This window comes from Octodon degus, unplaced genomic scaffold (assembly GCF_000260255.1).
Source record: "Octodon degus isolate 3935 unplaced genomic scaffold, OctDeg1.0 scaffold00073, whole genome shotgun sequence".
Lineage (NCBI taxonomy): Eukaryota > Metazoa > Chordata > Mammalia > Rodentia > Octodontidae > Octodon > Octodon degus.
This window is the reverse complement of record NW_004524649.1, coordinates 5,974,987-5,997,694: the sequence shown is the minus strand read 5'-3', so window position 1 is coordinate 5,997,694 and position 22,708 is coordinate 5,974,987. Positions and strand designations below refer to the sequence as shown.

The window sequence follows — 22,708 nt, the reverse complement described above, 5'->3', positions numbered from 1 at the left end:
CCTTCTTTCTCATTGATGCCTATTAGTCTCACATTGTTCATCTTTGCATCATCTTGCAGGTGATGGATTATTTTTTCCTGCATCCTAGTTGTTTTTAAGAAATCCTTTCTTACCTTTTCACTAGCTGCACCAGCGTCTTCAAGATCTGAAATTCTGTCTTCACTTTCACTTAAATGGTTTTGCAAGCTTGTGATTGAGAGTTTCATTTCCTCTATATCTCTTTGACTTTGCTTCATGTGATCTATTTCTTTCCTGTATTGTACATTCAAGGAATCCATCATTTTTCTAATCTCCTCTTTTTTTTATCAATGTCTTCTTTAGAAGCAGTTATAAATTCTTTTACTGCAGTGTTTTCTTCAGATTGAGTTTCCTCCCTGTGTTTCTGTAGTTGATTCTTTACTTCAGATGCTAGTTCTGAGCTTCTGAGTTCTGAGAATTCATTTTTTATTTCAGAAAAGAATTCCATTCTGAGTTCCTCTATGACTTTCTACTGTTGCTTATTTACTGTTAACGCTATTAATTCGTACATTTGAGCAGGGCTAGTAGAAAAGAATTCTTCTCTGAGTTCCTCTATGACTTTCTGCTGTTGCTTATTTACTATTGACGCTGTTAGCTCATACATTTGAGCTGAGCTAGCGTCCTCTGCACTTGTTCTGGGTGGGCATTGGGTTTCCTCTGTATGTTTCTGCATTTGATTCTTTACTGCAGATGTTATTAATTCAGGGATTTCTTTTTTTATTTCCAATCTGAGTTCCTCCGTACTTTTCTGCAGCTGTTTCTTATCTCAGAAGCCATTGATTCATTGCTTTCAGCTGTGTGATTCCCAATTTGTTCTGTATTAGTGTCTTCTGCACTTGTTATGGGTGGGCTTGGGTTCTGAGATTGCATTTTGCTCCTTCTCATTGTCATTTTGTGTAGCACTGTCTTCTGACCTTTGTTGTAGATCTTTGTTGCAGTTATAACCTTAGTACCTACTGAAGTTCAGGTGCAGATCTACAAAGTTTGGATTTATCCAGCTGTGCCTGTCTTGGGTCTGGCTGCTGTACTCAGCTCCTTCCTGCTGCTGCCCTTGAGGGTGAACCTTTTGTGCCCCTCTGGCAAGATGTTCTGCTCATGGACTAGTTGGGTAGTTCTGTCCCCTACAGTCTCTACAGGGATTACAGCTGAAGGGTTTCACCCCAAGCCTGTATGCCAGGCCTGAGCTGAGTCTGGAGAGGACAAGGTGGAGTAGGGGGGAGAGGCAGCTCTCCCACACACTCACCAGGCCTGGACTATGACTGGATCTGGGGGTTCCCGGAACATGACAGAAATTCCTACTCTGTGGGTGGGGTGGGGGGGTACTACGGAGTGATGAGGGGTGTCTCAAGAGGGTGAAAGAGGGTTTCACCCATGCTGCGCCTCAGCTGGGACGAGTGGGTCCTGCAGTGCAGGGTAGCCAGAATCTCTCCCACACACTCACCTGGCCTGGGCTAGTACTGGGTCTGAAATATAAATGTTTTAATGTATTTGTTACAAGGTCTTACTATGCAACTTAGACTCATGGTGATCCTCCTGTTCTCAGCCTCCTCAGCACTGGGATTACAGGCATGCACCACCATGCATGGTCTTGGTGCCCAGCTCAGTGCACCGGGGGTGGGGCTGGCATGGCATGTGGTGCCAGGGATCGAATCAAATAGGAATTTTGTAAAAACATTTCTCTCAGTCTGTTGTTTATCTTCTCATCATTTTTGTTAACTTTTTTCATGTGGAAGCATTCATTTTTACATGATCAACTCTTTTTCTGAGCTACTGAAATTTGCCCCCTACTTAGGAAAATCTATATCTAAAAACTGTAACACATTCTTCTTTTGCTTTTGTAGCTCTGCTGTACACTGACATCTGTAAATTATCTGTAAATTGTGACTGTGTGTTACGTAGTATAAGATAAAGATTCAGGGATTTAATTTTACCTTTTTCTAAGTCTAGAGACAATTTTCCTAACAATCCTTACTCAATAGTCCATAGTAACCTACAACCTTCAGAATGGGAGAAAATATTTGCAACCCACAAGTCTGAGAAGGGGTTAAAATCCAGTATCTGGAAGGAACTCATACAACTATTTTTCCAGAAAAGACAGGCATTCCTAAGTGGGCAACAGCACATGAAGATTCTCAACATCACTATTCATCAGGGGCACACAACCCCAAACTACAACGTTCTGGAAAAGTAGCAGTGCTAAAGTGTTGTTGAGAGCGTGGAGGTTGGAGGCCAGAATAAGCCTCTTCCAACTCCCTCTTACCCCAGCATCCTTTGAGTGGGACCTGGTGGCTCAGGCCTGCAATCACAGGTACTCTGGAGGCTGAAACAGGAGGATCACAAGTTTGAGGCCAGCCTGAACAACTCAGCAATACCATATTTCAAACTGCTAAAGAAATTATTAAAATGAAAAGGGCTATAATGTAGCTCAATACTCCTTGGGTCTGATTCCCAGTACCACAAGAAAAAGATGGCCTTGGATCCCCTCCCACCTGGCTGACATAAGTGGAAGTCACTTAGCCCTCTCTCCAGGCCAGGTCCAGTGCTCCTTGGTGGGGTGGGCTCAGCACCCTGAGGCTCCCAGTCCTTCCTGCGATGGTGCTGAGCTGGGATCTTCCTGCTGCTCTGCCAGCCCAAGGTGACCTGGGTCCTGTCTGCAGCCCTCTTGCCTTCCCTGTCTCTGCCGCATCCTTTCTCGGCAGCCTGTCCAGCTGCCCATGCTGCATCAGCCGCAGTTGGACATTACCATCTGCTCCTGAGGGCACCTTCCATACTGCCTCCTCTTCAGAAGGAAGTGACTGCAAGTCCCCTCCTTTCCCGCCTACTTCTCTGTCTCCTCTGCTACCTCCAGAGCCAGAGCCCCAACACCTACAGCCTCCTTCCTCCTCTGACTGATGGCCCCCTGCTCTCCTCCTGCTCCGGATTCTCCTCTACATTGGTCTGTGCAGCTGTGCTCATTGCACCCCTTTGCTTCCAGGGTGCCTGTGCCAGATCTGGCCAGGGTGTCTTCAGTGAGCTTGAATGAGACCTTACAAGAACACTGTCACCAGGGAAATAAAGCCAGATAGGGTCATAAAGTCTGACCTGACCTCTCCTCCCACCTCCTCCTTCTGGGTCCTGCAAGACACTGGAGCAGTTAAGTCATGTGTCCCCCCACCACCCCCCATGCCACTGTGTGCCGGGTCCCACACCCTGTGCTATTCCTCCTGGCTGGGACACCTCAGCAGGTGCCACCTTCCTCTCCTGGGCCATGTAGGGCCTTCTCGGTGCCTCTGTGACTGGCTCTGCATGGGTTATCTGCAGCACTTACGAGCATGTTCTAGCATAGCTCTGGGGCACAGTCACCTAGTTATTGTTTACGCATCTGTATCTCTCGTTGCTGGAGACCTGTGGGTGTGAGGTCTCAGCATGTTCATTCTGCATTTGCAGTGCTTCTCTCAATAGACATTCAACAAATATAGGTACCCTTGCTCTCCATCAGGGCTGTCCAGCAAAACAGACAGGATCCCCTGCGAAACTTTAATGCGTTTAGCCATCACATTAAAAGATACAGATGCAACTAATCTAATAAAGTGCTTTTATTTATGCTAGTATATACAAAAATATTCTTAATAAATACAAAAAATTAATGAGGTAGTTTAGTTTACCTTCTTTGGTCAGTATTATGTCTTCAGAATGAGGCCTGTGTTTGGGCCTCGCAGCGCATCTCGGTTCAGATCCTGCCCACCTCTGGGCCTCAGTGGCTCCCAGACGACCTCGAGTGTGTGTCCTGGGTTTGAGGCCCCCTAAGCATGAGCCAGCCAGGAAGATCCTACAGGCACAGACTTCAGAGCTTAATTCACAGCTTAACTTCACTCCAAGTGACCCATGACAATGAAATTGTGCTGGTGTGGCAACGCACTTATTACCTCAGCACTCAAGAGGCTGAGGCAGGAGGACTGCCACAATTACAAGGCTAACCTGAGCTGCATAGTGAGTTTCAGACTGACCTGGAGAGAGACAGAGAAAGAGGGAGAAAGGGGGGAGCAGGGAGAAAGAGAAAGAGAAAAAGTGACAGAGGAAGAGGGAGAGAGAGAGAGAGAAGGGGACAGAGACAACACAATTTCAAACTAATTTCTGAATTCCAAGAGGTTACAAAATAAAACAAGATGCATGCCCTTAGATTCCCTGAATGCCAACATTTTAGCACACCCCCCCCCCCATGCTCACTCGCTCTTGGATGAAAAGGTATCAGATTTTTTTTTCCTGGGATTTGAACGAGTTGCAGACCAATCACCCACTTGTCCCTAAATACTTCATTGTCTCGTATGAGTGGGGACAACTTGCACAGCCTTCATCTGGTTGTCAGAACTGTGAAGTAATACCACTACAATACAAAGTCAGATCTGCAGTCATTCAAATTTCACTCATGGTCACACCCACAGCCCCTTCCCGCTGAGGTCAACCTCTCCAGTGGGGACACTTCCCCAGCCTTTTCCCTTCCTGTGTATTGTTTTAAAAACCAGTCACAAACCTGTAGCGTCTCTGCCCGTTTGGCTTCATCGGCTGCCCTGTCCTCGTGGGGGGATGGTATTGGAGGGAAGTGGGGCAAGGCTCTGCTGTGTCTTCCCCATGTTGGGACCTCCGCATGCCCGGGTTTCCACCAGGCCACAGGGTCACTAGGGGCTGTAGGCTGCTCCCTGGAAATGAGCCGTTTGTCTCTTTTACCAAATGAGTGACACCTTGAGACTGTGGAAATACCTGTGCCCATCATTCTTTCCTCCCACTAGAGTCTGCGGCCAGTGATCATTCTCACCTGACTCAGTTTCCAGAGCAGCCTTTATTGCTCAGCTTCCTGCTGCAGGGAGAGATGGCGCCTCCCCTCTCCTCGTCTGTCCATGCTCGTCGCTGCGTGCTTCCGAGTTAACACCTGGGCATGCGGCCATCCTCTCAGTAGGGTTTTGGGGAGATAAAATCAGGAAGAAGGTAGTTAACTTTTCATGCTTGATTCTTAGAAACCATAAACCTACAATCATGACTGGCCAAGAAGGCGAAGGGACAGTCTGAGTGTTAATCGTGTCTGTAAAACTCAGATCAAAAATATGAGTGTGTTGATTTGAAAAGTCAGTTATGAAAGGGAATTCATGGAAACATGTATTCATTATTCATGTAATTATTTTAAACATGTCTCAAACGTGCTGCGAATATTCTGTTCTAGCAAATGGTCTTTCCACCAAGCACTTTCTGTAAATTCATTGTCAGTGACAGTTGCAGGACATGATGCTTGCACTGAAGTTGGGGGTGAGCGCCTGTGCCTAGCTTGCCCCTGATTCTTTTTATTCCTCTTCCTCTCTCTTCTCCTGGGTCCCCTTTCCATTTGAAAGTGGTCTCACTGTTTCCTAGTGCCTATCTTAAAACAAAACAAAACAAACAAACAAAAAAAAACCCTAAACTTTAGACTTCTTTTTAAAAAAATTTTTAGTTTATTTTTTTATTAATTTTATTGAGAAACAAATAGCAATGAGACAGTTTCAAAACAGCTTAGTATGAGAATTATAATAATTAATACCTTGCATATTGTTGTCTTCATACTAGTTATTCATAGTACAAGATGCAGACATGATATCTTGTCCAAACACTATTAATACAAATCTTTCTTGTCATTGAATTAGGAGAAAGTAGCTGCATATCTATCCTGACTACTTTGTATGTACAAATACAAAATGGTCCTTCATTTATATCACTTTTTTTTTGTTTTGTCAGAGATGGGTATTTCCTTGCCATTTAAATATTGTAGGCCCATGAATTCAGCAAAATAATCCAATATAGTCCAGTAGTCCGTAATAGTAGTGGGTTCTCTGTAAGACTGGCAATGTCAGAAGTTGTTGACTTGAGCCTTTTACAGCTCAGCATATTAATACAGCTTTACTTTTTATACCTCATTTTTATACTTTCTGCTGGATGGTTAAGACCAAAATAAAGCAAGACCTATTTTTGCTATATAGGCTTCTTATATAAGAGAAGTTAGGCAATAGTTAAGCTTGTGTGTCTGAATTATCTCACCTAACAATATGCAATGTTGGCTTAGGCAGGCACAGGGACCAGATCTCGATCCCAGGCACTGCATGCCGCAGCAGCCCTGCCCCTCCCCACCCTTCCCCCCTGGTGTGCTGAGCTGGCCACCTAGTCTGGGCATGGTGGTGCACACCTGTACTCTCAGTGTAGGGGAGGCTGAAAGCAGGAGGATCCCAATGAGTTTGAGCTGCATAATGAGACCCTGTACCAAATACATAAAAAACAAAAACCATATGCACTGTTTAAACATAAATAAAGAGCAGGAAGTTTAACGGAGGGTAACATGAGGGAGCCCCTACATGCAGCCCCCTTCTCACAAAAGGCAAGCCAAGCTTCTCCATCCCTGAGATGCCTGGGTTTCTGTGTGCACAGATCCACTTTTTCCCATGCACATATCCACTTCTCGACCTGCAGAAAACAGACAGGAAACGGCAGGCAGCTCAAGCCTGAGTGGCGACGTGGCCTGAGCCTGGTTTCGTTTCCTGTAGCCCAATTAAAGGGAAATGGGTTTGCTTTCTCTTAAGAGAGGAGCAGAGTAAGAGTAAGAGCAGAGCAGCCTGGGAAGGGAAGCTGAAGCCTAAAAGCTTGCCTTTCCCTGCAGAACTAAATGCCAGTCTCGTCTCAGACTATTAGTCCTGAGCTCATACAGCAAATCAATGTGAAGAGCTAAACAACTTCCAGGTTACTTGATTTAGCCTACAAATTTGATTAATACAGCTCCTAATAAACCAAGATGTGCAAAGCATACCACAGGTGGAGTAAGAGAGACACTCAGAACTCAGTCCATCCTGCAGACCATAGCAAACACCAGTCAGCCCCAGTCCACAGCAAGGCAGCATGTGTGGGGTGAGGAGTGGGGAGAGCACTTGACCAGGCTGTGGGCCCAGATGGATGGATGTTGCCACCTCATGGGAGGGACCATCAGGCTGGAGGCCGCTGGGCCTGTAAAGCTCTGGAGATGATGTCAGAGAGTGGATTTGTGAGCATCAAAGAGACAGGTGCCCATCCTGCAGGGAGCACCATGGGCTTTTCTTGGTTAAACACCCAGGATTCAGCAGAGCAAGTGGGTGGCAGACAGACATTTGGGATGATCTTCTAAGAATACAATTTTTTTTTTTTTTTTGGTTAGGCCTGGGAGTACACCCGTTGTAGCCTCAGCTACTTGAGAGGCTGAGGAGGAAGATTCACATTAGCACAGGAGTTTGAGGTCAACCTTGGCCACATTGTGAGAACCCATTTCTTGACAAATAAATGATGGAAGAGAAAATAAGTATTTCTAAAAACTAAGATTCTAGTTGCAAGGGCAGTAGGAAGTTTGAGGCCACATCAGTGACACTTAGGAACAGGGTGGGACAGTATAAGTCTTCATGGAAAAACAATGAATAAGGAGCACAGATTTGTTGAAGAGTAGAGCAAGGCACCAGAGAAGAGAGGACCTGAGAAAAACAGGCATTGGATGTAAGGAAACAAAAGTTAGAAAGGCCTTGTTGGACCTGTTGGATGGATGGATGGATGGATGGATGGACGGACAGATGGACGGATGGATGGGTGGACCGATGGAGGGATGGATAGATGAATGGGTGGACAGATGGTGTGGTGGATAGGCAACTGGTGGTCAACTTATTACACTGAGCTGAACTGAACTAGCATGGTGCTAGGTATGGGAGGCCCACCAGAGGATTGTTGCCAGCAGCATAAGAGGCAAAACTAGAGAAGCTGTTAGAGTCTGTTAAGGAAGCCATTTGGAGAAGCTGTTGGAGCTGTTCGAAGCTGCTGGTTCTCTGGAGCTATTTTGCTGGGTGACCTTGTCCTACTGTCTTTCTTGGTGAACTTCGCTGTTCATGTTGGAGGAGGATCTTGGGACCTCATTGTTGCTGAGAATGGTTATGGTCCCTTTAGGGGAGCTCTGATCCTCATTTTGAGCATCATTTCCTGGTTCTGGAAGGGGAGATGGTACACAGTTTGGTCTTCTGGAGAAGCTTGTTTCATTGGCTTTCCAGATGGGGACTCAGCTTCCTTCATCGTCTGAGGTGCTTGGGCCTTCACTGTGGCTGAGGATGGCTGTGATACTTTTCAGGGGCACTCTGGCACTTCCCTTGAGCATCCCTCCCTGGCTGCAGTGCAGATCTGCTGGCACAGATCCTCCATTCCACTGGCACAGACTTTCTAGCTTCCACCACTGACCTTTCCCAGTGCAGATCCATGAAGTGGGCCCGACGGAGACATTGTCATGGGCTCTAGGCCTCCAGTTGGACTAGTGGGAAGTGTTGTTGGAGCTCTAGGTTTTCAGCTGGACTCACACAGGATATTAGATTCCAGGCCTCAGATGAATTACTTGGTCTTTAATGTGTGGACAGATTTCCTGCACTCTTTGCATAGGATTCTTGAGGTGATTCTCGATAAAATAATTTTATAAAATATGTATCTTGCATTGTATTGTCCCTCTTGCAAAAACCCCAAACTACTACAGATGGGTTGGTGGGGGTGTAGATGGATGGATGGAGCGACAGGTAGACGAAGAAGGGAAGACAAGCATAGTTCTAGAGTTTGGAGTACACACAAGTGTGGAGGACATGGGGCAAGGTGGTTTTAGAAAATACATTTACAAACTTTCCTCCATCTCACCCAAATCTTAGACTTGGCACCCCAGATTCCTGCTGTGGCCCATGTGGATGGGCAGTGCCAGCTGTACCAGTGGGATAAAGAGGCATCCCCAGTGATGAAACCAAATCTACCACATAAAGACAAGGACCAGCACTCTCTAATCTCAGTCGCCATCTCAGCACACCCTGGGGGCAGGGCCAGCACAGCACACCAGGGATCAAACCCTGGCCACTGCGCTCTGCCTACGCTTTAGTCCTCTGAGCTATCAGGCCAGCCTGCTAATCTGATTTCTTAAAGAAATGCCTGAAATCCAAATTCTAGGGCTGGGGAGATGGCTCAGTAGGATAAGCGCAAGGGCCTGAGTTCAATCCCCAGTTCCGCCAAAAAAAACCCTAAAACAACATCAAATTCTAGACAAGCTGCAGATCAAAGCCAAGACACCTCCTTACCGCCATGGCATTTATCACTTCCTCCTCTCTGCCTCCAAACATTAAGGTGGCAGGTTGCTCCGAGGGCACCAGGCTGTGCAGCCCTGCTCCCCTGGGAGCCTGAGGTGGAGATGCGCTTCTGCTCAAAAGCTCTTGGGGAAGCCCAGATGGGGCCTTTTGCAGAAGATGTGGCCAGGGTATGGTCCTTCTGCATGATCCTGCAGGACACTCAAGCTGCAGTTCCTACCAGGAGAAAAGGCAATGGGTGGCTCTTAAGAGCACCCAAAGCAAAATCAGGTTATTATCTGACTAATAAAAAATTAGAGTGCTTTTCCTTAGAAAAAAATTTCTTTGAAAAAATGTTTCTCTTTTGCCCACTGTGGCACACTTCGGCAAGTCCCAGGTGGGCTGTTTGGTGCTGTAAATGCAGCCCTGACCAGCTCGGCTCTCCCACCATCTGCCCGAAAGGCCTTGGCCCTGCGCTGTGATGCAGGCCTTATTAAGGGGCTCCCTGGCCTCCTGCGCCCTGCAGTCATGCTGCCAGTTGGTATGCTTTCCTTGGCCTGCAGCGTGGCCAGTGGCTGGCAGTCATCAGAAGCCGCTAGTGTCCACACACCTGTTGAGGAAGCAAGAATGACAGAGGAAGTGAGTTCTGTTCCATGAAGGCGACAGAAACAAAAAACTCAGGCATCTTCTGTGGGATGAAGTTTTAGACGGAAGCTTCCCGATTAAAGTGAAGCAGCTTTCTAAAATGCTTATGTCAAAAGAAATAATCTTCGTGTGGCTTAGTGCAATGATGAGTTACAGAATGAATTTGGATACATTCAAAGTTGTCCAGACTTAATAGTGAGGGCTTCTTGTAGCTGCTCTCGGTCGACCACAGGGGCCTTGTGTCCTTGCCTTGGACCCGGAGGAGTAGCTGGTCGGCCCCATGACTCCCTCACAGGGAGCGGAGGCCCTGAGGCCTGGGCCTGTGCCAGCTGTCGAGGGACCCAGGCTCCTCCCTCAGTCATGTATATTTGCAGTAGGGGCCACAAATGAGTTCGAAAGGTGGGTTTCTGGTGTTGGCAGAATGTGCCCGAGTCCACGGCCATGCCACCTTAGACGTACCCAATCTCATCTGATCTCGGAAGCTAAGCAGGGTCGGGCCTGGTTAGTACTTGGATGGGAGAATGTGTCCGAGCTAAGTCCTGGAAAGCGCAGGGTTTCAAACTATCTTACCGAATTGCTACAGACCCCTCATTTTCTTTAATAGAATTTAATTCCCTGAAAGGTGAATTTGCTGTGACTTTGGAAGAAGAGGAAGGGAGAGTGAGTGGTTGGGCACAGAGGGCTTCTTAGAACATGGAACATCTCTATGTGATGCTGTGACACTGTGTTCCCACACTATGTGGGACAGGCACTACACCATGCTCAAAGCCCACAGAACACACAACATGAAGAGTGCTGCATAGACGCACTGTGGGGACAGGAATGGCGTCCATTGATATTGGGTCAGGGTTGCAAATTGCACCACAGCATCTGGAAACCTCAAGGAGGTGGCAGGCTGTCTGGGAAGCCCACTTGCTCAAGTTTTCTGTAACCTTAAAATGGCTCTAGAAGGGCCAGCCAGATAGCTCAGCAGATTAAAGTGCCTGCTTAGGCAGACACAGGGATTGGGACCGTCAGGGCCCCGGGGCACTGAGACATCCACTGAGACTGGGCGTGGTGGTGCGTGCCTGTAATCCCAGCACTTGGGAGGCTGAAAACAGGAAGAGCACTATGAGTCCCATCTGTGTAGTGAGACCCTATACTAAACATATTTAAAAAAAAAAATAGCTCTAGAATGAAAATCCATTGACTTTAAAAAAAGCTTAAGAAGTTATTTTGCCAGAAGCAAACAGCATCTCAGGAGCCATGGAATGAGTTGTAGGTGGAGGCTGCGCCATCAGGGCTACATGGGGAGTGACAGAACCACGCAGAGGAATCAGTGGTTATCACCAGTGCTGGTCTAGGGCACTCAGGTGGCACCTGGGAAGCCACCTCCATGGTGGGCAGATTCTGTGAGGGGCAAGGAAGAACTGAGTAAGCAGGCCTGTCTGCTGGGTAGGTGATTGAGGAGAAATATTTTCTTACTTCAAGAAAACATTCCTTGCCTGGCCTCTAAAAACCACCCAGGGTCTGAGACCAGTCCTGCAGGTCGCAGCATCTCCCCAGGCTACAGAAGCACTGAGGCCACCACCCACTCTGGGCCTTGGAGCACCGAAGACCAGCGGTGTCTTGGAAACCACAGGGGATCCAACTACGGGTCCTCACCTTCCTGAGTTCTGCTCGGTTCTCAACGCCACCTGAGCAGGACTGTGGCTGAGACAGGAGAGCTCCCCAAGGGAGTCCTGCTTCCAGGGCTGAGACAGTTTCACCCTGGCTGAGGCTGTTGCTGGGACTAAAATGCTGCCCTGTCGCTGCTGTCTAGACCTGGGGAGGAGCCAGGAGTCCACAGCACCATGCCCCTCAGTGGATGAACACGGTGCAGTGTTTTTACAATCCTGCTTTTCTTTTTGATAGCACTCAGCAGCAGTAGTTACTGTTTCTTTGATCCTATCTTTTCAAGATATGATCACTGACAAAAGGATTTCCAGAATGGCTGCAGAAAGAGGCAAGAATGATGGGATTAGTGTGTTCAAAGTGAGGGGGAGGATTTTGAGGTGAATTCATGGCTATGTGTCTTTTACAGTAATACCTCCTTAAAAGCTTAAGCACATAGTATTATTGGATCATACTGCTCCCAGTGCATTCTAGGAACACTGGGAACAAAAGTTTGCTTAGAGACTTGTCATCTTCTAGACAAGGATCCCCAGATGTTTTGCCACTGGTGACAGTAGGGAGTGTAAAAGTGTAAGCCAAAGAAAACTGCATGTGCCCCGGGTCACTGCAAACCACAGGGTGGCAGGGTATTTTCTGTTCTGGTCCCTGCTGTTGCCACAGTCCCCAGGGATTGCTGGGTTTGTAGAGGGTATGGAGTAAGAATTGGCAGGGTGGACCCCCGGCAGCCATTAATGAGGAAGTAAAGTCCTGTTCTGATCAAGTGCAGAGGGGACACAGTACACCAGCCAGCTGGTGACAGCTGACAGCTGGCCCCAAAACACCCTCGTGGCCTTTTCTAAGGCCTTGGTGACCTTTGGGTCCTTTCACCCTATCCTTGGCTTTAAGTCTTGGGAGAAAGTGAGAAGTCACCAGAATGGAGTCCTGACGGTCCTTCCCCTGTGGCCCTCATTACTGTAGGAGTGCAGTTCCCATGCAGGTCAGTGCTGAGCCTTGGACCTGGACGTGGGGTTTCCTGTTCCAAGACGTCGGGCGCTGAAGCAAAGGAGACGTAGAGTGTCCATAAAGGTTCTGAGTCATTACCACGAGAACTCGCCAGGGCTGTGGCAGTCACCTGCACGTAACAGCCAGCCACACCATCATCTATATCAGACAGCACTTACCCAGCTTTCAGTGAAAACTTAGCAAAGAGCAACCCCCCTAAAACAGACGCAATTAAGCACCGGCACAACTGTGCAAGGACCATGTTGCGACACCGAGGTGGCCTGTTTTTCTGGCCATTATTCATCCAGAAACCTTAATGATGAGCAACCTTTGTGTTATTGTCTACCCAAATTTAATTTGTTTATGCAGCAGTTCAGTTAATCCTGCAATCTGCTTTTCTCAAACAAGGGCAGATAATGGAGACACCGTTCTTTACAAGTCTTCAGGCTTTTAAATTCTGATAAAATCAGGGTTCTTCACTGGGTCTTGCCCCGGCTCTGAATTAAAGCACTTTAAATGTAATTATGGAACCTGGCCTTACATCAGGAACATCCATTTAAAAAATTGATTGACCAGGCTGTTCCATGAGGCATTTTATGAGCAAACGATTGCAGAGGGCCCAGAACTGTAATTTATCAAGGCACAAAAGCAGGTAAATACTTTATTAGCAGTAATGAGAGGGTTGCCAGCTAACTGCACCTCTTCCTCCCGCCAGCTACTTCACGGAGCCCTGGTGCATGGCCCTGCTCCACGATCGCTTTATCGACCTCAGGAAGGAGCTGCGCCAGGTCCTGGCCAGTGAGCAGGTAAGAGCGATTAACAGCCGCGGGCTGCTGCGCGCAGATCGGGGCGGTCGATGGCTGCTGGTCATTTGGGCTTGGCCCTCCCTTCTCATTTTATGGCTTTGCTTTCTAAACCAACTGTACTTCCTGCAAATGGACTGTGGAGTGGCCATGTCAACACATTGTCGGGGAAAGTGATTTGACTTAAAATTCTTTTGGGGACAGCAGGTTTCCTTGTCCTCTTTGCAAAGAGCAGTATTTTCTTTCTTTCTTTCTCTTTCTTTCTTTCTGTCTTTCTTTCTTTCTTTCTTTCTCTTTCTTTCTTTCTTTCTTTCTTTCTTTTTTCTTTATTTCTCCTTCCTTCCTTCCTTCCTTCCTTCCTTCCTTCCTTCCTTCCTTCTTTCCTTCCTTTCTTTCTCTTAGTGTGTGTGTGTGTGTGTGTGTGTGTGTGTGTGTGTTATGTATTTAGTACAAGGTCTACAGAATCTCACTACACAAATCAGATTTGTAGTGATCCTCCAGTTTTCAGCCTCCCAAGCCCTGGGATTACAGGTGCCAGGTGCATGCCACCACACCCAGACTCAGTCACTGTCTCAGCGCACCCTGGGGGTGGGGCCGGCACAGCATGCCAGGGATCAAACCCCCGTCTCTGTGCTTGCCTAAGCAGGCACTTTAGTCCACTGAGCTGTCTGGCTGACCCCAAGGAGCAGTATTTTCAGGATGAGCCAACAGCATGGACTATAAACTGGGGGTGCATTGTATTGCCCATCCTTGAGAGGACACAAAAGTGCCATTCCTTTGGTGTCTGCCTGCAGTGGCCCCACATTGAGCACCTACTGTTTTGTGCATATCAAGAAAAGTTGTCTCTGTGGCAGAACACTTCTTTTTGTTGTTGTTTTTTTTTCCCCTCATGCCAAGAGTCAGTCTCAGGGCCTTCACACCGAGCTACATCCCCAAAATCTTTCCTATTTTTTAGAGAGAGGCTTTCACTAAGTCACTAAATTGCCGATGCAAGGCTCAGATTTGTGGCCCTCCTGCCTCCACTTCCCAGAGGGCTGGAGTTACAGGCATGCACCACCACACCTGGTTTAGAACACACGTCTTTGTAACTGACACTTCTTTTCAAAGCAATACAGAAGTCACTGGAAGTTAGGCTGCTTTCCAGAAGCTCGAAGCTCAGTGAGAACTGTAACTTCAATGAGGTACCCACGGAGCTTCCTTTCCTCCAATAGCAGAGCCACAGACCGGCTGCGCAGGGCCAAGGCCTGTGCTCCAAGGGCATGGGGTGCTGGGCCTGATCCCTGTCTCCCCTCACACACAGGGCCTGGCCCGATGACCTCCCACCTTTTCCTGATGTCTCCATGGGAACTCCTGCATCACTGCTGACACTTTTACTTGTGGGTGCCCACAGCCTTGGGCTCTGGATGGAGGTCCCACGGTGATGGCACACACAGGACCTGTCCGCAGTGGGTCCCCATGTTCTGATGTGGCGCCCAGCCCTCGCTGACCCTACCACAACCCTGCAGTGGGTGACAGTCTCAATGTCCCTGTCCTGACCTCACCATGAAGAAACCAGGCTCAGAGATGTCCCACAACCCACACGGCCACACAGCCACCCAAGGGCAGCAAGCGGCAAACTGTGGCCTGACCCATCCATTGTGGGCAGCAGGCTGCTGGGCTGGGTGGGCCCAAGTGCAGGCCTCGGTGCCTGCTGCACCAGGGCTCTTTGGCCAGACACTGAGCTTCCATCTGAGGCAAACAGGCACATTATGGTTCACACAGGTGACATCCAGCAGGTAGATGGGGACCCTGTGGCCACACACAAAAGTCAGATGCTGCCAAATTGTGCAAACTGAGAGGTGCACACAGGTCCCTGGAGGCCCACGGGTGCAGTACAGGAGATGGAGGATTTTTTGCAGGCTATTTTACACTTCATTTGCTGTGCTTGGTTAGACACATTTAGATACATTAGCTGATCTTCTAGTCTAAAAAATCCTTGCTGTGTTTGTGGATAAGCCATTGATGGACCTTTTTTGAAAGTGACACATAAAAGCATACACACACACACACACACACACACACACCTTGAAAAAAAACCAAAACTACTGATACATTCAGAAAAGCTGCACAATACCACATCAACATGAAAAGGCTCATGAGTGTTTCCATACACTAACAGTGCTCTCCCTGAAAAAAAGTAATTAAGAAAACAACCCTGTGAAGGGCCGGCCAAATAGCTCAGCAGATTAAAGCGCCTGCAAGCAGGCACGGGGCCAGGGGTTCGATCCCCAGGGCCTGCCATGCCGGCCCTGCCCCCAGGGTGCACTGAGACAGCAATTGAGACTAGGTATGGTGGTGTGTGCCTGTAGTCCTAGCTCTTGGGAGGCTGTAAACAGGTAGATCACTATGAGTCTGATCTAGTAGTGAGACCCTGAACACCCTGTAGATCCTTCCCTAATACAAAAAAAAAAAAAAAAGAAAAAGAAAAGAAAAAGAAAAAAGAAAGAAAAAGAAAATGATCCTGTGTAGGGTAACATAAAGGATGCATAGGTGTCACTTACCAAGGAGGTGAGAGATCCGAGTACTGAAACCGATGTGAGGAGAGCAGGTGCCAGGGACCCAGCTTCTCCTGATGCCCTGCCCATGGGGCCAGCCAACATTGTTCAGCGTGGTGGGCCCCTTATTCCCTACCATGGTGGGCCCCTGACCTTCAGGGTTGTCCCCTGCCAGCCACCATCAGTGCGGTGGCCAATGTGCATCTGGGCCTGCTGCCCCTCCAGGTGCTGGGCTGCTATCTCAGGTTGGCTAGGAGGAGCACAGGGATCCAAACATCCAGAGACAATGCAGCTTGTACTGCGGCCACGTTCTGCGTGTCAGGGAGGCCACCAGCCCTGAGGAGCAGTCCGAACCCTACACTGTGCACCCCACTTCTGCTATATAAGTCCAGCCCTGTGACTTCCAAGATGAGGGAGCAAGGCCATTGTGAGGACCATAGCCACCTGGCCATGCAGGGCCCACTTAGCATGTTCTTTTAAAATCAAAAGCACAGCTTTGGAGCTGCGGGGAGTCCTCCCCAAGCCGTGGATGGAGTAAAAGAAAGCCTTTTGCAGAAAAAATTAGGATTCAAGGAATTACAGGTGACACAAGTCAACAGAAACATCCTCTCTTCATGAATTGAAAGAATTCATATTGAAAAGTGTCCAAGCAATCTACAGATTCAGTGTATCACTATCAAAATTCCAATGACATTTTCCAATAACAGAGACAGAGAAGCAATTCTAAAGCTTGTAGTGGGAACATGAAAGATCCCTGTGAGGAAAACAAAGCTGGAAGCACCAGAAGTTCAGTGGTGCCTCTGTTTATGAACTCGAGTCTTGCCCATGATTCTGGTCACAGACTGAAATGGATGAGAACCAAATCCAATTTCCTGACAAGGTCAATATTGAACCTACCTGCTGAGTTTGATTCAGTTCTCATCCAACTTGGTTTGCAAGCAGAACCAGGGAAACACTCACATTCATGAACAGAAGTGCCACTGTACCCGATTTCTGAAGGCACACAGAGCTGCAGTGACCCAAACGGCCTGGCATGGCCCTGACACACACAGAGTGACGTCAGGTCAGGACAGAGACAAGGGATGGTGCCTTGCACAGGTGGCCAACTTTCAACAAGGCGGCCACATGATGGGGAGGGACAGGCTCCTTACTAAATGGTGCCAGGAACACCAGGGATGAGTGGAAGAATATGGTGGCCCTCCACACACCCCTGTGCACATTCGTCCCATCTAGTCTTCCTGCCCAAACCAACCTGAGACTCCAGGAACCCTGCAGGAAAACATGGAGGAAAAACTCCTTGATATTGCTCTTGGCAATAACCTGTTAGAGATGAAACCAAAAGCACAGGAAACAGAAAAAGAAGTGGATCTGCAAGGAAGAGAAAGGGAACAGGCAGCCTGAAGGCTGGAGGAAATATCTGCAAATCACCATAATAGCCAGTGTATCTGAGGAGCTCGACTCAATAACAAGAAAACAAAATCTCTTGATTTAAAAGGGGCAAAGACCCGGATAGACATTTAAAAACAGATAGACAAGCTGGGTGTGGGGGCACACACCCATAACCCTGGCTGCTTGGGAGGCTGAGACAAGAAGGTCTCAAGTTTGAGACCATCTTGGGCAATTTAGTAAAATCCTGTGGGAAAGAAAACAACTGCTGGAGATGCAGCCCAATGGTAGAGAACCCCAGGTTGAGAGCCAGGACCAGGGACAAAAGGAGACACAGGCGGACAGTGGGTGTAATCAAGAGAGGTCCTACAGCTCTACTCCTCAGGAATAGGATGCTAATGTCCCAGTGAGCTCTCCCCTCATGCTTGTTAGTGCAATTGTTAGCAAGAAGAAGAGACAGAACATGCAGCAGGGATATTGGAGAGGGGCCATGGTGCCCACGGAGGGGGTAACAGAAACTAGGAAGTAAGCAATAGAACTACCACCCTAGCAACCCCACTCCTGGGTAGATACACAAAAGACTGAAATCGGCATGTGGAAGAGGCACTCCTGTGTTTTTAGTGGCCAAGATAAGCAAATAAACTAAGTGTCCATCTGGGAGAATGGCCAAAGACAATGTGGTTTGCACTGAGGAATACTATTCGGCCCTAAAAATGGGGAGTTTGCTTTCAGTGATGAGAAGGCGGATGGTTCTAAAGGTCATGCTGCGGGGGGAGAGGCATGGCTATGCACAAAGCCCCCTGGCTGAGAATTTGGAAAGTCAAACTGTGAACAAGGAGGGTGGAAAGGTGCTCACGGGAGACACGGTGCAGGATGGGGAAGGACAGATGCCGTGCTGAGGGGGTGCAGCTTCTGTGGGAGGAGAAGCGGTGGTGCCCACACTTGGCAACCGCTTCTGTGAGCAGTGCTGCTCACTGCTGCCGAGTGGGGGGGCTTCAAACATCCACACCGCAAGGAGAAGGTCCGAAGGTGGGGTGACAGGCGCGCTAGGTGCCCAACGCAGCCGTGACAGCACAGCCCGGGTGTGGCGGTGCACATCTGTCACCCCAGAACTCTGGGAGCTGGGGCAGGAAGATTGCAAATTGAAGCACAGTCCGTGTGGTCAGGGACTTACTGCCTAACTCAGGGGTTAAACTGCGCAAAGGCCCGGGGTTCAGCCCCAGCACTGCGAAAATACAAATAATGGTAAGAAGAACTTTGCCCTGTGGACGTGTGCCCTAACCTCACGCTGCTTCCTGTGGATGTGTGCCCTGACCTCACGCTGCTCCCACAGATGGGTACTTTTATTTGTCAATGAAAAAAAATAGGGGCTGGGGAGATGGCTCAATGGAATAAGCGCTTCCCTGGCAAGGGCAAGGGCCTGAGTTCAATCCCCAGTTCTGCCAAATCAATCAATCAATCCATCAATCAATCAATCAATCTAAAAAGAAATAAACAAAATGAAGAAAGGAACTGTCAAGAGATTATTTTAAGAAAAGAAACATTATACTAAGAGGAGGCCGGATACCGACCATGGACCCAGTGTGTACAGGAGGGGACGCCCACCTCCAGGAGCACAGCTGTCACCTGGGAATAGTGGACACAGAGGTCCTCACTGTCCAGAGCAGCGCCTGTCTAGAGGAATGGAAAAGCTCCACCTGGGGACCTTCTAGGGCTAAACAGCAGCTTCCAAGGACCGTGAATATCCTGACCTGAAGGGGCTGCCGAGTGCAGAAGGGCCTGGGGAGCGCCTCCCTCCCTTGCTCCTTCCCCTCCTCCTTCCCTCCCTCCTCTTGGGTGGTGGCATCCGCATTGTGAGCACTTCGTGTCGCCTGTGTGCCCACATGATGCCAGCGCCAGCTGAGCATCTCCAAGTCCTCCTCCTCATCTTCAGGGTCTCCCTGACGTGTTCCCAAGGCCAGGATCCAGAAGCAGCCTCAAGTGTCCACTTTTTTTTCCCCTTTGTGTTTGAAATACAAAGAATTCTTAGAAGTTGAAGAGACCATCAGGGTTGACTGTGGAAAGCAGTGTCTGACTTTGGCAGCTCGGCCTGGGGCGTCTTTCCCCACAAAGCCTGGAGCAGATCTGGTAGAGAGCTGCCTGCATGACCCAGGTGTGCACAGGTATTCACAGGACAATCTTGGTGTCTGTCTTTGAAACTTTTTTTTTAATGTATCTAGTACAGGGTCTACAGGGTCTCACTATACAGATCAGACTCATAGTGATCCTCCTGTTTTCAGCTCCCAAGCCCTGGGATACAGGTGTGCATCACCACGCCCACTCTCAGTTGCCGTCTCAGCACACCCCAGGGGCAGCGCCGGCACGGCATGCCAGGCCTCACAGCCCGGTCCCTGTGTCTGCCTAAGCAGGCACTTTAGTCCACTGAGCTATCTGGCCATCCCTGAAACATTTTGATATAAAGTTAGAGAAATTGCTATTCTCAACTTCAAATAGCCTTATTCTCTTAAATCCTCACTTTAATAATTTCAAAGAAATTTGACGTTATGAAGTAACGGACACCCCTCCCCACCCCTGCAACAGTTCTCACGCACAAATGTTTAACTCCATTTTTCCTTTTTTTGTTATTGGTATTGGGGACCAAACCCACAGCATTTGTACTGAACCATACTCCAGCCCTTTCTTATTTTTTTATTTTGAGACAGTGTCTTTCTAGGTTGCTAAATTGCCCAAGCTAAACTCAAACTTGCAAAGGCCTGTCTCAGCCCACCAGAATACTGAGCACCACCCCAACAACATCCTTTCTTATTTTTATTTTTATTTGTTTTGAGACAGGGTCTTGCTGTGTAGTTTAGACCAGCCTTGAACTCACTGTGTAGCCCAGGCTGGCCTCAAACTCATGGTGATCCTCCTGCCTCAGCCCCTCAAGTGTTGGGATGACAGATGTGCACCACCATGCCCAGCCCTTTCTTATTTTTAAAGCAAATATCATCTATAGATATGTTTAAAAATCTATTTTATTTATTTGATACAGGGTCTCACTATGCAGCTCAGACACACAGTGATCCTCCTATCTCAGCCTCCCCAGCACTGGGATTGCAGGCATGCACCGCCACACCCGTTTTTCGTGGCTAGCTCCACTCAGAGCCCACACGGCATGTGGTACTAGGGATCGAACCCAGATCCTTGCACTTGCCAGGCAGGCTCTTAGACCGATGGGCTATCTCTGGAGCCCATGCCAGGGATCAAGATTTTTTTTTTAAATATGAGAAAAAGCTTAAAATGACCATCCTTGGTGAACCAAGACACTGCGCTGAGTGACAGAGACCAAGCACAGAAAGGCAAGCATTGTGTGGCTTTACTCATCTGTGGTCTGTAGGGACTCAGAGGCCCACAGAAGTGGAAAAGTGGTCCAGAGCGGGAGGGAAACACAGGACAGCTCAATCACTGAACAGACATAGACTTCTAGTTTGGGGAGCTGAACCGTCCTGCACATGGATTGTGCTAGTGGCTGCACAACAGTGTGAAAGTACTTATTTAGGCCACTGACGTGCACACTTAAACATCTTAAAATGATAAAATTTGGTTGCAACTAAAACTAATTTCTAGAGTTGGACACAGTGCCACATGCCTGCAATCCCAGCTACTCAGGAGGCTGAGGCAGTAGGACCACAAACTGGAATCCAGCTTGAGTAACTGTGAGATCCTGTCTCAAAATGAAAAGGTCAGGGGAGGGCCATGGTGCCACGTGCCAAGCCAGCCACCAAAACTGGGTGTGGTGGTGCACGCCTGTAATCCTAGTGCTGGGGAGGCTGAGACAGGAGGATCACTACGAGTCTCAGCTGCGTAGCGAGACCCCGTACTGAATACATAAAAACAAATGAATAAATAAATAAATGAATAAATAGGTCAGGGAAGGCAGCTCGGTGGTAGAGAGCTTGCCAAGCATGTGGGAGGCACTGGGTCTGATCCTAAGAACTGCCCCCAGATCTAAAATGGTAGGGGAAAAAAAAAAAAAAACATTTGGAGCAGCAGAGAACCATCTTTATCTTAGCAGGCCCCTATCTACTGTGGCGCTGAGCGCAGGTAACTGGAGCCTCCCGCTTATTTTGCAGGAGGAAGGCCAGCCTTCCTTGGAACAGCTGGCGCGCCAGATAGTGGAGGAGGAAATCATCCTCAAGGAGGAGCCCCGGAAGTACCTCCGGAGAGTCTTCCAGGAAACCATCTACCGACCCCTGGTGGAGAAAAGCATCCTTGACTTCCTGCACTACAACCGCTACCACCTGCCCATGTACGCATGGCCGGACATCATCTAGACCAGCACCTGGCCGGGCCAGCAAGCAGCCCGGGACCCGGCGAGACAGGCCTGTAGTTTCTGCTTGGCCCAGTAGGTGGCGCACGACCGTGCATCTCCATCCTGCGGGGCAGAGACCTTTACCAACACCAGGCCTGCTCCTGGCTGAAGAATCCATTTTAGCAAATAAACGAGCTCATGCTCATTTCTACCTTGGGTGCGACGCTGTGTAAGTCCATGAGACGCGCTGCCACGTGTCCTGTTAGTCCGTAGCATGTTTAACCAACAATCCTGGTGGGTGATTAAAAAAAAAAAAAAAAAACGTGTCCAGAATGGAAAATCAGTAAACAGATGATGAGAAATTAAATCTGTAGCCTCACATCAGACGGACTAATTGGACAGGAAAGCTTGCATGACCTTTCAGAATAAGGAGGCTATGAGCACATTCCCTGTATTTTAATTCATAATCCCCATGATGAGCACAGAGCCAGAGAAAAACTGGAAGATCCAGCCAGCCATCCACACAGGGTTTTAGATTACAAGATGGTAGACGGAAATTCATGTGGCTTGTCCTCTCTGAGCTGAGCAGTGTGGCTTTGCTGCAGAGAAGGGGCGCCCTTGAACCTGTGGCCTATAAAGTGGATCAGAACCCACTCTTACAAACAAAGCAAATCAGTTGTCCACTGAAAAGCACAGGAATTCAGGAACTGGCCCAGACCACACAAAAGACTGTTTTTGTTTATTTGAGTCTCTTAACACATAGTATGCCACAATTTTTTTGATCAACAGCAGGAGTTCAAGTTTCATGAACACAATCCTAGTGCATGTAGATGTTTTATACATAGGTGAACATCTCGCAAGAGTTGGCATACTCACAAGGATCGCCTGGCAACTAGGAGGACCAGTCATAGCTGGTCTTACGTGCGTTGTCCAACTTCTTGCCACAAATTGCTTAATTACTTCAAACCTCCATGTTGCTTGAGATTTTGAAAACAAAATTATCCCAAAACACTGAACTCTGATTTTCCCTAGATGGGCAACAGCAAGTCATAAATGCCACCGATTCCCTCCCATATATGTTTTGCCAAGTGCACAGGTATTTAGGGAGCGGGCCCGGCACTGCCATACAGTATACCATGTTCTGTGGGTGGGAAACATCTCTCCTGGCTCCCTCCCCCACCAGAGCCAACACACAGGCTGGAGAGCCAGCCTGCTCCCATAGGGATTCTTTCCTGTCCCTTCCCTGGGAGGACCTGGGTCAAACTCATCAGCAAATGACAGAGTCACTGTGACAGGCCTGGGACCCTG

General features: G+C 48.4%; 1 protein-coding gene across 3 annotated transcripts in view; it reads left to right on the top strand.

Annotated features, from left to right (window-relative positions):
• The window catches only part of Cfap61 (cilia and flagella associated protein 61), a 241,515-nt gene extending 219,938 nt beyond the window's left edge, over positions 1-21,577 (top strand). For all 3 annotated transcript variants that reach the window (XM_023720073.1, XM_023720075.1, XM_023720074.1), the window contains 2 exons: positions 13,102-13,192; positions 21,222-21,577. In XM_023720073.1, coding sequence (XP_023575841.1) covers positions 13,102-13,192; positions 21,222-21,422 — 292 coding nt within the window. In that variant the 3' untranslated portion in view covers positions 21,423-21,577. The remainder of the gene's footprint in view (positions 1-13,101; positions 13,193-21,221) is intronic.
• Positions 21,578-22,708: the final 1,131 nt, after the last annotated feature.